The 12,894-nt window shown below is 38.9% G+C and overlaps 1 protein-coding gene across 4 annotated transcripts in view; it reads right to left on the minus strand.

Annotated features, from left to right (window-relative positions):
• Positions 1-12,894, minus strand: part of HPN (hepsin) — a 445,048-nt gene that overhangs the window by 140,740 nt on the left and 291,414 nt on the right. For all 4 annotated transcript variants that reach the window (XM_085616009.1, XM_085616008.1, XM_085616006.1 and 1 more), the window contains one exon: positions 5,345-5,446. In XM_085616009.1, coding sequence (XP_085472135.1) covers positions 5,345-5,446 — 102 coding nt within the window. The remainder of the gene's footprint in view (positions 1-5,344; positions 5,447-12,894) is intronic.

Below are 12,894 nucleotides of genomic sequence, written 5' to 3' on the forward strand. Positions count from 1 at the left end.
CCTAGATGATATCACTGGGAAAAAGTGGGAAGTGTGTAAGTTAGCCAATTACGAACGTGGTGAAGGATGTGGGAAACTCCTCGCCTGGAAGTCTCAGATAAATCAGACCAGGAATTTAATTAAAGAGGTAATTTTGTCGGATTCGGGTGAGGTCTCTTCAAACAACTCCAAAATAGAACAGGTTTTTGAAGTTTTCTTATAGGACTTATATACATATATACAGAAGACCTAGTAGTTTCAGATTCACAAAATTGAAAAATATATTGTGGATATATCGTTACCATCCCTTTCAGAAAATCAAACCAGCCTTCTAAATCAGAATATCTCCCTGATAGAACTTAAGTCTGTAATGAAACACTTAAAAAAGTGCCGGGCAGTGGGTACTGATTGTATGCCTAATGAATATTATATAGCGTTGATAGAGGCGATTACCCCTGTACTTGTCACTTTGCTGGATGGGATCTTTTCAGATAGCTGTGTAAACTCTAGGTCTTGGGTCCAGGCAGCTGTGTCTTTGATTTTAAAACCGAATAAAGACCCAAGAAAATGTGAGCCGTACAGGCCCATCTCCCTGCTGAATTGCGACTATAAAAGCTTTGCGCAAATTCTAGCAGGGAGGTTGAACCTGGTAATGAGCTCTCTGAATCACTTAGACCAGCAGGCGTTCATTAGGGGTAGTCAACTTCATGACTTAACCCATGAATTGATTGGTGCGATTGATATTGCTTCCACTAATAATTTACCTCTTACGACCTTAGCTTTCGATGCTACAAAGGCATTCGATTGGGTACATTTGCCTTTTTTAACCTATATGACTCGAAAGTTTGGACTAGGATATCATTTTGTTAGAGCAATTAGTAACATCTATAAAACCGCTACTGCTCCCCTCATAGTTAATGGTAATCTTTCAAAATCAATTAGGTTTGAGAGGGGGACGAGACAGGGGTGTCCCCTTCCACCCTATTGTTTGATCTTAATATAGTGCCTTTAGCCTGTAGTATTAGAGCTAGTGATACCTTTGCTCCATTTGAGTTGGAAGGATGGGAAAAGAAAGTCGCTTTATATGTGGATGACTTAATGGTGTTTTCCAGGGACTCCCCTGCTTACCTTGTTTAGAGGAAATCTTGATAAACTTTGGGAGGGTCTCTGGTTACTTAATTAACGTCCAAAAATCAGAGATTAGGACTTGGAATACACTAAGTAGTTCTGTGACAACCAAACAGCAAATTTGATACCTAGGTATACAAATCCCATGTAAGATCTCTGAGTTAGCACAAGTAAACCTCTATTCTAAAAAGAAAGAGATGACCACATTACTAAGATCTTGGGGTGGTCTTCCATTGACTATACTACACCGCTCTAATTTGTTCAAAATGTCCATCTTGCCAAAGTTTACTTTTACTTTTGATTCAATTCCTTTACAGTTTAATCTTTTTTCCCTGAAAGATCTACAAGGGCTTATAAATAGCTTTCTTTGGTCTAACAAAAGGGTTAAGATTGCATGGAGGAAGTTACGGTGCACTAAGTTGGAGGGGGGTATGCTGGTCCTGACCTTCAATATTACTGTTATGCCTTCCAATTAAAGATTTTAAGGCCCCTTTTGTTTAATGCTTCCTGTTTCTCCCCAATGTTTCAAGCAATGGCCAAACATATTCCCCATGGTGGTGACGGTTGTTTGTTCAAGTGTGGACACCCCAAATATTTTACAAAAATTAAACTCAAGGTGTTAAGATCTGCTTGCAAAGTCTGGTATTATATAAGGAAGATCCTAAATATTCCATATTATAGTTCAGGGGCGCCTATTTGGAATTCCCTAGGGACTCCAACTTGTCTAAAAGATAGCCTGTCAACTCCATTATTGGAAGAAGGTATATTGAATTGGTGTCAACTCCTACAAGATAACAAACTTCTTCCATAGGATGTACTTTCTAACACTACACATCAAAGACTCAAGATTTAAGTTCTATCAGACATCGAGTTGGGCTGCCAAATTAGATAAAGAGGAAGAGATAAATGAATTGCATGAGACGATTCTACGGGGACCCCTTCATCAATGTAAAGAGGTCTTCAAATGGTATTTGCTTTTGGTTAAGGGGGAGCCACTGTTACTACCTCTGGAAGAACCCTGGAGAAAAGTCCTGCCTTTGACCAACTTAACATATTTATGGCAAGTATTGATGCACACTTTATGGAATGTGGTTAAACCTGCCCATCTTAAGATAAACCATATGTTCACACTCCATAGGGCATATTGGACCCCGAAGAAACTTTCAAAATTGGGAGGAGATCGGCAGAAGGTCTGCCTAAAGTACGCCTTCGATGATGCTGACGATCTACATATGTTCTGGCAGTGCTCCTCTATCCAGGGCTTTTGGTATAATGTCGGTAAGACTCTTAGGGCCTGATTCACAGAATTAACTTAAGACAAAATCCTAAACTTACTACTTTTGGTATTCACAGAATGCCCTTACTACTTTTGGTATTCACAGAATGCACTTACTACTTTTGGTATTCACAGAATGGATTTACGACTACTAACTTTACGTCTGCACTCGGGCCGGAAATTCCGGCCTGGAGGCGGAGCTTCCAGCCCGGAGGCGAGGCTTCCGGCCCGGAGGCGGGGCTTCCGGCCCGGAGGTGGAGATTTCGGCCATGGCTAAATCTCCGCAACGAGCCGGAATCCCCACCTCCGAGCCGGAATCCCCACCTCCGGGCCGGAAGCTCCGCCTCCGGGCCGGAATTTCCGGCCCGAGTGCGGACGTAATATTAGTAGTCGTAAATCCATTCTGTGAATACCAAAAGTAGTAAGTGCATTCTGTGAATACCAAAAGTAGTAAGTGCATTCTGTGAATACCAAAAGTAGTAAGTTTAGGATTTTGTCTTAAGTTAATTCTGTGAATCAGGCCCTGGGTTTCCTCGGTGAAACGCATCCATAGACTGGATCTTGCGAGTTCTTCAAGGAAAAGAATTAGAATGTGGGAGACATGGGTTAATTAGGTTAATAACTTGACCCTAGACTATCCAGTAAATAAATAAAACCTATAAGGACCAATGATTATGCTATAAGTGAGATTTGGGATGAGACGTAGTATTGTGTCCATACCTTTCCTATAGGATCATGGCAGTCGGTTTCGTCGGATCTCCTAACCACCTAAGATGGTAATGTTAGCTTACCGAGAGGATCAGCGAATAAACCTTTGGTTTGGTTTGCCTATAAACTTCTCACTAACCTATAAATGAGGACATAAAAATAAAAAAACAGTTGTAATCTTCAATTGTTTCCACAAGTGTATGGTAACAGCTATATCTTTGCTTTCCAGCCCTTGCTTTGTGAAACTTCAGCTGGCCAAGAAAATAGCAATGCGTTGCATCTGGCACTAGAAGAGGTTTGACCAGGTTTTTCAGGTATGCAATACCACACACTAGTGGCACTAAAGTGGAGAGTCCATTTTAACTGTGCCAACTCCCTGCTAATTCACACATCAATCACTTACTCCTCTCTTACATACCTGCAATAACTCTTCTATCTGAAACCCCGCTGCTACTACAGAATCCCAGTGTAAAACATATAAGCATGAGAAGTAGTTCAATTATGTTTTTAGGTCCAAAACACTGGAATACATTGCCATGAAACTGAGATAGATTGGTTAATTCCTTATTTTTGGAAATTAGGAATTTCCAGGGGATTATGAAGTGTCCTCTTAAGGATTTTTGAGTGCCCGGGCAAGACATATTTTGAGGCCCATGTTAGTAATGACTTTGAATACTATTATGCATGTTCACCTAATTGATGCCCACACAAAGCCAAACAACCTTTTGGAAAAAGTGTTCACCCGAAACAGGTTGAAATATGTTTCCCAGAAACTCACAAATCCTTTAGATGACACTGGTCACAGAGAGACAGAGTCAAAGGTAGACATAGGCAGAGAGACAAAGAGAAGTTGAGAGAAAAAAACGTGATCAACATAGGAAGAATGTTTCCTTTCCCAGAAGGGGACTTGGAATGTGAGGGCCATGTGCAGTTGCCCACTTTGCCCATGCCATAAACGCTCTGTTGGAATCTGTAATTGTGGGTCCAATTGACCGGGTAACTACTCATTTGCTTCATTTGCTACGGATTACAGCAGCTGATATCTCCAGTTGAAGTAAACAGAGTTGTGGTGTACCGGTGGATCCTATAGTTGTGAAGGGGCCACTAACTTTTGCCACCGGCCCCATCGCAATTAAAAAGGATCTCACAATGAGATCCTAAGGACCCTGGGGCTTGTAGTTTTTGTCAGTTCTCCAGTGCCAAGAATTTGGTGTTGGCATACATTTTGCTTGAAAGGAAATAAAACAAATCAAATCATGGTGTTGAAGTAAAAGCTATCATATTATTCCTTATACATGTATACAATCTGCATTATTGTGTGTCATCCCAAAGGCATATGAACAAGACATGCCAGACACTTTGACTGTCCCTGCTGGACTATGTATCACTAACCATGCTTTTCAATATTCATCATAATAAAATGCCACCAGAAAAATATGTAGCATCCTCACATTCTTTCCTTTCCATCCATCATTAATATATGATGATCCTGTAGTTGATTATGGACCCTTCTCTCTTACTAAATAGACAACATTCTCAAAAATATACCTTTCTCATAGGCCCTAAACCCCATGCTATTCCATTCAAAAACATTCTACCTGCTCTTCTGGATCTAGTCTAAATGTCTTCTTAGGCTCAGTGTCAAGAGACCACTTTTGGGGAACTTGGCAGTTCAAAATATCACTAATTTAATAAACTAATTTTCAATTTACTACAGTAACGTTTTCACCAATAAGAGCTCCTCAATAGTAAGTATCGGTGTGACCAAATGCTTTGTAGGAGGATAACACAAATAGGTACTGGGTCCCTCGTATCTACCTTCACAATTCCTAGCAAGCAGCATTTGGTTAACTGTCCACATATTAAATTTTTGAGTTTACCAGAAATTATTAAGTTAAAAATCGTATACAAGCTCTGGGCATCAGGTTACAGATAAAATAATAAATCATCTAAAACACTATTCCTAACTCAAGCCCATTCATGGTATCTCAGAAAACAGGAACTATTGGTGGTCCCAAGGTTCTAACTATTTCCTAATGACACTGCCTCACTACCCTAATAGTAGGATTCCATGGAAATCCCAAAAGCTTATTAAATTATTACAGACTCTAATATTGGTCATTCTGGTGCTATGTGTTTAAAGTATTTGAAGCTAAAACAGATGGGCAGGCTTAAGACTGGTGCAAAAATCACATTAGTAGATGCAAGTTTATAGAGAAGGAATGTGGCACATACCATATTTTCAAAGCTTACCTACAGCCCAAGCAGTGCTGCCAATGCCAGCAAGAATGACACAAATGCAGACCAACAGGCAACAGATCCTTGGCTTTGACCAGTATCTCACTCTGGGGCTACCTAGAACAACAGAGGAAGAACACAAGTATATAGAATTTGGTGGCTTAAAGGCATAAGAAGGCATAAAAATGGTATGAACACAAAAGCTGGAGGACACAGAAAAGAACAAACGGCAAACCAAGGTCAAGCACTTCCAGTCCGTGTAACGTTATGTTTTATGAAGTGGTGCAAACTCTTCACACACCCGCCGTCCAAGGGTGTTATATAGAGACCAAGGAAAGGAAAATTGGAAGGTGCACTCAATTCGGAGTCAATTAGGTAAAAGTCCTTTTATTCAATAATGCTGTTCAGAAACTGGCACACAGCCAACGCGTTTCGTTCCCATTAAACTGCCAGTGGGAACTTCGTCAGGGCTGCAATAATATAAAATTACATAAACGACGACATAAATATAACGTAACATAACAATTCACAATACAAATATGAATAAATACCACAAAAATATAACATAAATATCATACATATAGATGGCCCAACCAGAAAACACAGCACAAAAAACAATTTTGTATCTTATATCTGTAGAATCGAATAGTATGTGTAACTTCTTAAAACAAAGCATATAAGACAAACATATAACAAGCGACAAACAAAGAATAAATCAAACCAATTTACAATCATATTTACATAGAGACAAGGACATAAACAATTAATTCAAGAGAGTTGATATGTGCTCATATGTAAGCAATCTGACCAATTCAAACAATATTAAGTAATATAACATGCTCTAAATACCATGTGGGACAAAACTCAAAACAACATGAAGTATTCTAAAAGCAATTATTAGATTCCATATCACCAGCAGTGGACAACAAGTAAAAAAGGGGGGGGGAGGAGGGGGGGAGAGGAAATAACTCTTAAATTTGCCTAAGGTTCATTAGGTTATGTCAAAGGGTTCTCACCTCAATGGAGGATTTAAATCCAAGGTTGGTATCGAATGCAGAGCAAAAAATATATAAGCCAACTGTTTCCAAATAGAAAAATCCCATACAAATTATATATGTTGACCTAGTAATTCTCCATAGTATGGGAGGCCAAATATCTAAAACCAGGAAACAAATATAAACCATAAGACACTAAATAATTTGGTGAAGAGTGGTTTTTTCTAAAATAAAAACATAGGATCACTAATAAGAGGCCCATATTCTCACCTATTACGTCCTAGGTCCGCAATTAATATAGTAAATTTTCAGTCTGGGAAGATGTAGTCGGAATAAATAAGAATAACCCACTTATATTGGGTGAGAAAGAGAATCTAAAAAAAGAGAAAAGAAAATATACACCAACCACATTGAGCATATAGAGAAATGTATCTGTACTTATTGGCAAGCACAATATACCAAACATAATAACATAAATTGGTTAAATACATCAAAATGGGCACTCCCAAGTCTGACATATCGAAGAATGTGTCTACAGAAAACAGTAATTCTATATACTAGACTGACAAGTTGTATATGAAAAAAGCGTATACAACGAGTGGCGTAAACTAACTACAAGTATTTATCAAAGGCCCTAAGATAGTCATTCATAATAATAATATATCCTCGACTAACACATTAGTTTCTAAAGTTGACGAACATGCAGGTGATACATCTAAATTAAGAAACCAATGGCCTGTATATAATGGTTTAAAAAGAAGAGCATAGTAAACAGGAGGCATAATAGAACATAGCGTGTACTTCAAGAAATGCCAGGCTATCATTAACCTAGCTCTAAACTTAATACCAAGAAATATATTTCAGTTCCTAACTATCACATAAGTAACTGGAAGTTGATGGACACAATACGTCAGCCATAGTGCTTAGTAGCAAGCCTAAATAATTCTCACATGAGTAGCCCGGTAATAACGGGCATATTACATCTGCCATAGTACTTCGTAACAAGGAAAAAGACCATTGGATACTCGTAAAGATATAGAGCTATATGTTCCTGAAACATTGAATACTCATAAAAATATAAAGCGATATGTTTCTGAGACATTGAATAACAGAAAGCAGATGGATGTTCTCAAGTATAGCAAACTAATAAACAATAACCCATCAAGTAAAAAATCGAAGGGAATATTGAGAAGCGAATAAAGAAACATAACGTTTAAAACCATCAAAAGAAAAGAAAAGTAAAAAGTAAAAATACGCGAGTCATCGTAAAGGCGGCCAATAAATACTGAGACGTTAACTAAACATATAATGAAATATCATATTGCGAAATATCATATTACCTGTGGCAACTGGTAGTTCAAAACGGCATGATAACCGGCAGTAACGAGTGTGAGAGAACGCGCTCTTCTTTTAAACCCAAGAATCGTGTTAGACTACAAACAACGAGTCACGTGGGTAAAAACAGACCAATCAGTGAAATGCTGCCAAAATAGAGGTAGCCTAAGCCCGATAACGTCGCGGCCATCTTAAGATGGTCGGTAAATATATATTTTACCGAAAATATAACTGTAACCAAGAATAGGTTACCGTTTACAATTACTCATTAAGACAGCCTGATAACCGACCAAAGTAAAAAGAAAGCGACGCGCTCTAATGTAAGACCTGGTATTAATATCGGGCCGTGGTCAATGAGTCACATGGTCTATAAACAGACCAATAGATACAATGCTGCCAAAATATAGGCAGCTTTTACAATGATGCGGCCACGGCCATCTTAGAATGGCTAAGTGTAGTTGTAACCATAGTAAAAATGACAATAGAAAATGCCTAGGAATTAAAAATGAGATACATATATAAATGATCAAGTATAAAAGGATATTTTAAATAAGAAGAGTTCGATGTCATGATGATTTTCATGACCATTGGGTAGAGGGTAGGGGAAGCATAGCACTTCATGTTAAGAAAGTTACAACGGTAAACAGGGAAGATATGGATGTCATCCCTGTAACGGATACATGTAAGGTAACCAATCACAGTAAAGAGAAGGAAATGGATATTGATCACTCTAGAAAATAGTGCAATTCATTATCAGTATTATGGCCCATTGTAGTTGTTCGAAGACGGCAAATCCATTTGGCTTCTCTTTGCCTGACCATAAGCTCATGATTGCCACCCCTGGTTCTTGCAGTTACGTGTTCAATACCATGAAACCAGAAATTGGTATTACCAGGATGTTTTTCTTTATAATGGGTTGTAAGTGGATAACGACTATCTGATTTCAATATCGCCCTGCGATGTTCTTGGATCCGCACTTTAAGGGGACGGATAGTGCTCCCAATATAAATGGTTCCACAGTCACAGCCCAATACATAAATCACATGTGTGGTATTGCAATTTATAAATTCTGATATTTTATAGGAACAAGAGTTATTATAGATGAACTCAGTTGTCTTGTTGCGTCCATATGGGCAAATATTACACGAGGTGCATGTGTAGAAACCTAAGGGTTTGGGCGGCAACCAAGTGTCACCCAATTGTTTGTTCGTCACATAACTGGGGCACAAATTGTCGCGTAGGTTTTTTCCTCTGCGGTAAGTAATCAACGGAACCTCTGAAATACAGCTTTTAAGGCCAGGCACATCTAGCAAAAGGCCCCAGTTCTTTTTGATAATGTTTCGAACCTTAACACTATTGGTATTAAACTGTGTTACCAGAGAGACCTTTCTATCCATAGTAGGGAGTTTCGACTTGCTGGTAGTCTCTCTAAGTGTGTACTCCCTATTAAGGGATTTTGCCTTATCCAGAGCTTTGCTAACAATGTCTCTCCTGTAACCCCTCTTGAGGAATCTATTCTCACAAGCCTGCAAGTTCTTATAATAGGTGTCCTCTTCACTGCAGTTTCTGCGGATACGTGTTATTTCTCCAAAGGGAATGTTGTTGATCACCGAACGCGCATGGGCACTTGTGGCGTGAAGAACACTATTACACGCTGTATCCTTCCTATACAATGTGCTTGCAATTACCTGATCTTTAATGTAAAAGTGAATATCCAAAAAGTTAATACTAATTTTATCACTAGTCATAGTGAACTTCACATTGTATTCGTTGGCATTCAAAAACTCAAAATATTCCAAAAGTGATTCATTGGAGCCAGCCCACAGACAGATGACATCGTCTATGTACCTCCCCCAAAAAACGATGTGCTCAGTCCAGGGGGAGGCACATCGGCCCCAGGCATGCTCCCTCTCGAACCAACCCATAAAGAGGCAGGCGTAAGAAGGAGCAAACCTGGATCCCATCGCGGTCCCCAGTATTTGCTGAAACCAGCAATTGTCATGGAGAAAAAAGTTATTTTCAAGAATGAGATTGATCATATCCATGATCATCTCATTAAATCCATAAAGGTTAGCACTGTGAGTATCTAGGAATGATCTTACTGCGAGGGTTCCAAAGTCCCTAAGGATGCATGTATAAAGACCCACAACGTCGAATGTCACGAATGTGAGTTCATCCGACCATTGAAAGCCCTCCAGTTTGACCAAAATGTCTTTACTGTCTCGGATAAATGATGGCAAGTTGGTTACATGTCTCTGGAGTCGAATATCCACGAATTCAGAGATCTTTTCAGTGGGGGACCCAACCCCTGAGATGATAGGACGTCCAGGGGGGAAGGGCCCCCCTTTGGGAACTTTTGGCAAAATATAAATACAGGGATAGGTAGGACACTGTACTCTGAGATACCCAAATTCCTCGTCTGTGAGTAGACCTGACTCTTTCCACTCACTTAGCTTGATGTTAATGCGTTGGGTGAGATCCTGGGTGGGATTCTTGTTAATTTTTCGATAGCAAAGCTGATCATTCAGTTGCCGATCTATTTCTGACATGTAATCAGATAAGTTCATAACCACAACATTACCGCCTTTGTCGGCTTCCCTAATCACAATGTTCTTGTCTGATCTTAATCTATTAAGGGCCGATCTTTCCTTTGCGGTAATGTTGTGGTTAATGGAGTTAGAATACCTGTTGGTAGTCTCCATTTTGTAGAGATCGTTGGTAACCTTCTCATAGAAAACATCTATGTTCGGATGATAGTTATGAGAAGGTACAAATTTTGACTTAGGTTTAAGATTGCTACCACTATGTGGTTCCTGTTCAATGTCCAGCTCTCTAAGGAGAGTCGACATTTCAAATTTATCTTCCCCATCCAGATTTAACAGGAGTTGTACATTACGAATTTCTCCAATTGTTTGGTTGGTATAGTCTATTCCGTCAGAGGGTTTAGTACTGGCTGGGGCATGTAGCGAAAAATAATCCCTCAATTTCAACAACCTAACAAATTTGTATAAGTCGATGTGTACATTTGTTAAATCCCCACTCTGGGTGGGACAGAAATTCAATCCTTTACCCAAGACAGACATTTCATCTTCATCAAGCACTTTATTAGACAAATTAATTATCTTTAAATCCATATCATCCCTCGGGTTAATACATGTAGAGATAGCAGCTGTTGTAATTACATCAGTTATTTCATTTTTGCCCCAGTATTCCCCTTGTTCGTTGGTCCTCGACCTGTTACTGTACCGACCTTTGCCCCTCCTACCACCCCTGCGGGTTTTGGCTGTTCTCTTTTCTGCTGTAATCGGCTGCTTATCCTTAGTTTTGCGAGCTCCTTCTGAAAAGAAGAAGCTCCCTCCAGTAAAGGGGAATCCTGAACTGAATTTGAGGCTGTACTATTTAAAGATGTTGAGGAGGCGCCACTTGTGGATAAGTCCTCATCCGTCTCCTCCCTTTCCTCTCTAGATCTTTTTTTATCTTCATTGGCTTGGACATTATCAAACTTTTTGGCAAAAGTATACACGCGACCATCTCTGTAGTCCCTATCGTCTCTACGAACTTTTCTCATTTTTTTATCCTTAAGGTAGAGCTGATACTCATCCATTACTTTTTTTAAAATTACATAATTCTTACTGATCAAATCCTTCTGTTCCAGTGCATTAATTTCTTTTTCTAAGCTTTCAATTTCTTCTTGCAGTTTTTCACCTTTGTCCCTAGCATGGCGGATTAGAATCTGCATCATGGTCAGGCAAAGAGAAGCCAAATGGATTTGCCGTCTTCGAACAACTACAATGGGCCATAATACTGATAATGAATTGCACTATTTTCTAGAGTGATCAATATCCATTTCCTTCTCTTTACTGTGATTGGTTACCTTACATGTATCCGTTACAGGGATGACATCCATATCTTCCCTGTTTACCGTTGTAACTTTCTTAACATGAAGTGCTATGCTTCCCCTACCCTCTACCCAATGGTTATGAAAATCATCATGACATCGAACTCTTCTTATTTAAAATATCCTTTTATACTTGATCATTTATATATGTATCTCATTTTTAATTCCTAGGCATTTTCTATTGTCATTTTTACTATGGTTACAACTACACTTAGCCATTCTAAGATGGCCGTGGCCGCATCATTGTAAAAGCTGCCTATATTTTGGCAGCATTGTATCTATTGGTCTGTTTATAGACCATGTGACTCATTGACCACGGCCCGATATTAATACCAGGTCTTACATTAGAGCGCGTCGCTTTCTTTTTACTTTGGTCGGTTATCAGGCTGTCTTAATGAGTAATTGTAAACGGTAACCTATTCTTGGTTACAGTTATATTTTCGGTAAAATATATATTTACCGACCATCTTAAGATGGCCGCGACGTTATCGGGCTTAGGCTACCTCTATTTTGGCAGCATTTCACTGATTGGTCTGTTTTTACCCACGTGACTCGTTGTTTGTAGTCTAACACAATTCTTGGGTTTAAAAGAAGAGCGCGTTCTCTCACACTCGTTACTGCCGGTTATCATGCCGTTTTGAACTACCAGTTGCCACAGGTAATATGATATTTCGCAATATGATATTTCATTATATGTTTAGTTAACGTCTCAGTATTTATTGGCCGCCTTTACGATGACTCGCGTATTTTTACTTTTTACTTTTCTTTTCTTTTGATGGTTTTAAACGTTATGTTTCTTTATTCGCTTCTCAATATTCCCTTCGATTTTTTACTTGATGGGTTATTGTTTATTAGTTTGCTATACTTGAGACATCCATCTGCTTTCTGTTATTCAATGTCTCAGAAACATATCGCTTTATATTTTTATGAGTATTCAATGTCTCAGGAACATATAGCTCTATATCTTTACGAGTATCCAATGGTCTTTTTCCTTGTTACGAAGTACTATGGCAGATGTAATATGCCCGTTATTACCGGGCTACTCATGTGAGAATTATTTAGGCTTGCTACTAAGCACTATGGCTGACGTATTGTGTCCATCAACTTCCAGTTACTTATGTGATAGTTAGGAACTGAAATATATTTCTTGGTATTAAGTTTAGAGCTAGGTTAATGATAGCCTGGCATTTCTTGAAGTACACGCTCTGTTCTATTATGCCTCCTGTTTACTATGCTCTTCTTTTTAAACCATTATATACAGGCCATTGGTTTCTTAATTTAGATGTATCACCTGCATGTTCGTCAACTTTAGAAACTAATGTGTTAGTCGAGGATAT

This window comes from Triturus cristatus, chromosome 7 (assembly GCF_964204655.1).
Source record: "Triturus cristatus chromosome 7, aTriCri1.1, whole genome shotgun sequence".
Taxonomy (NCBI): domain Eukaryota; kingdom Metazoa; phylum Chordata; class Amphibia; order Caudata; family Salamandridae; genus Triturus; species Triturus cristatus.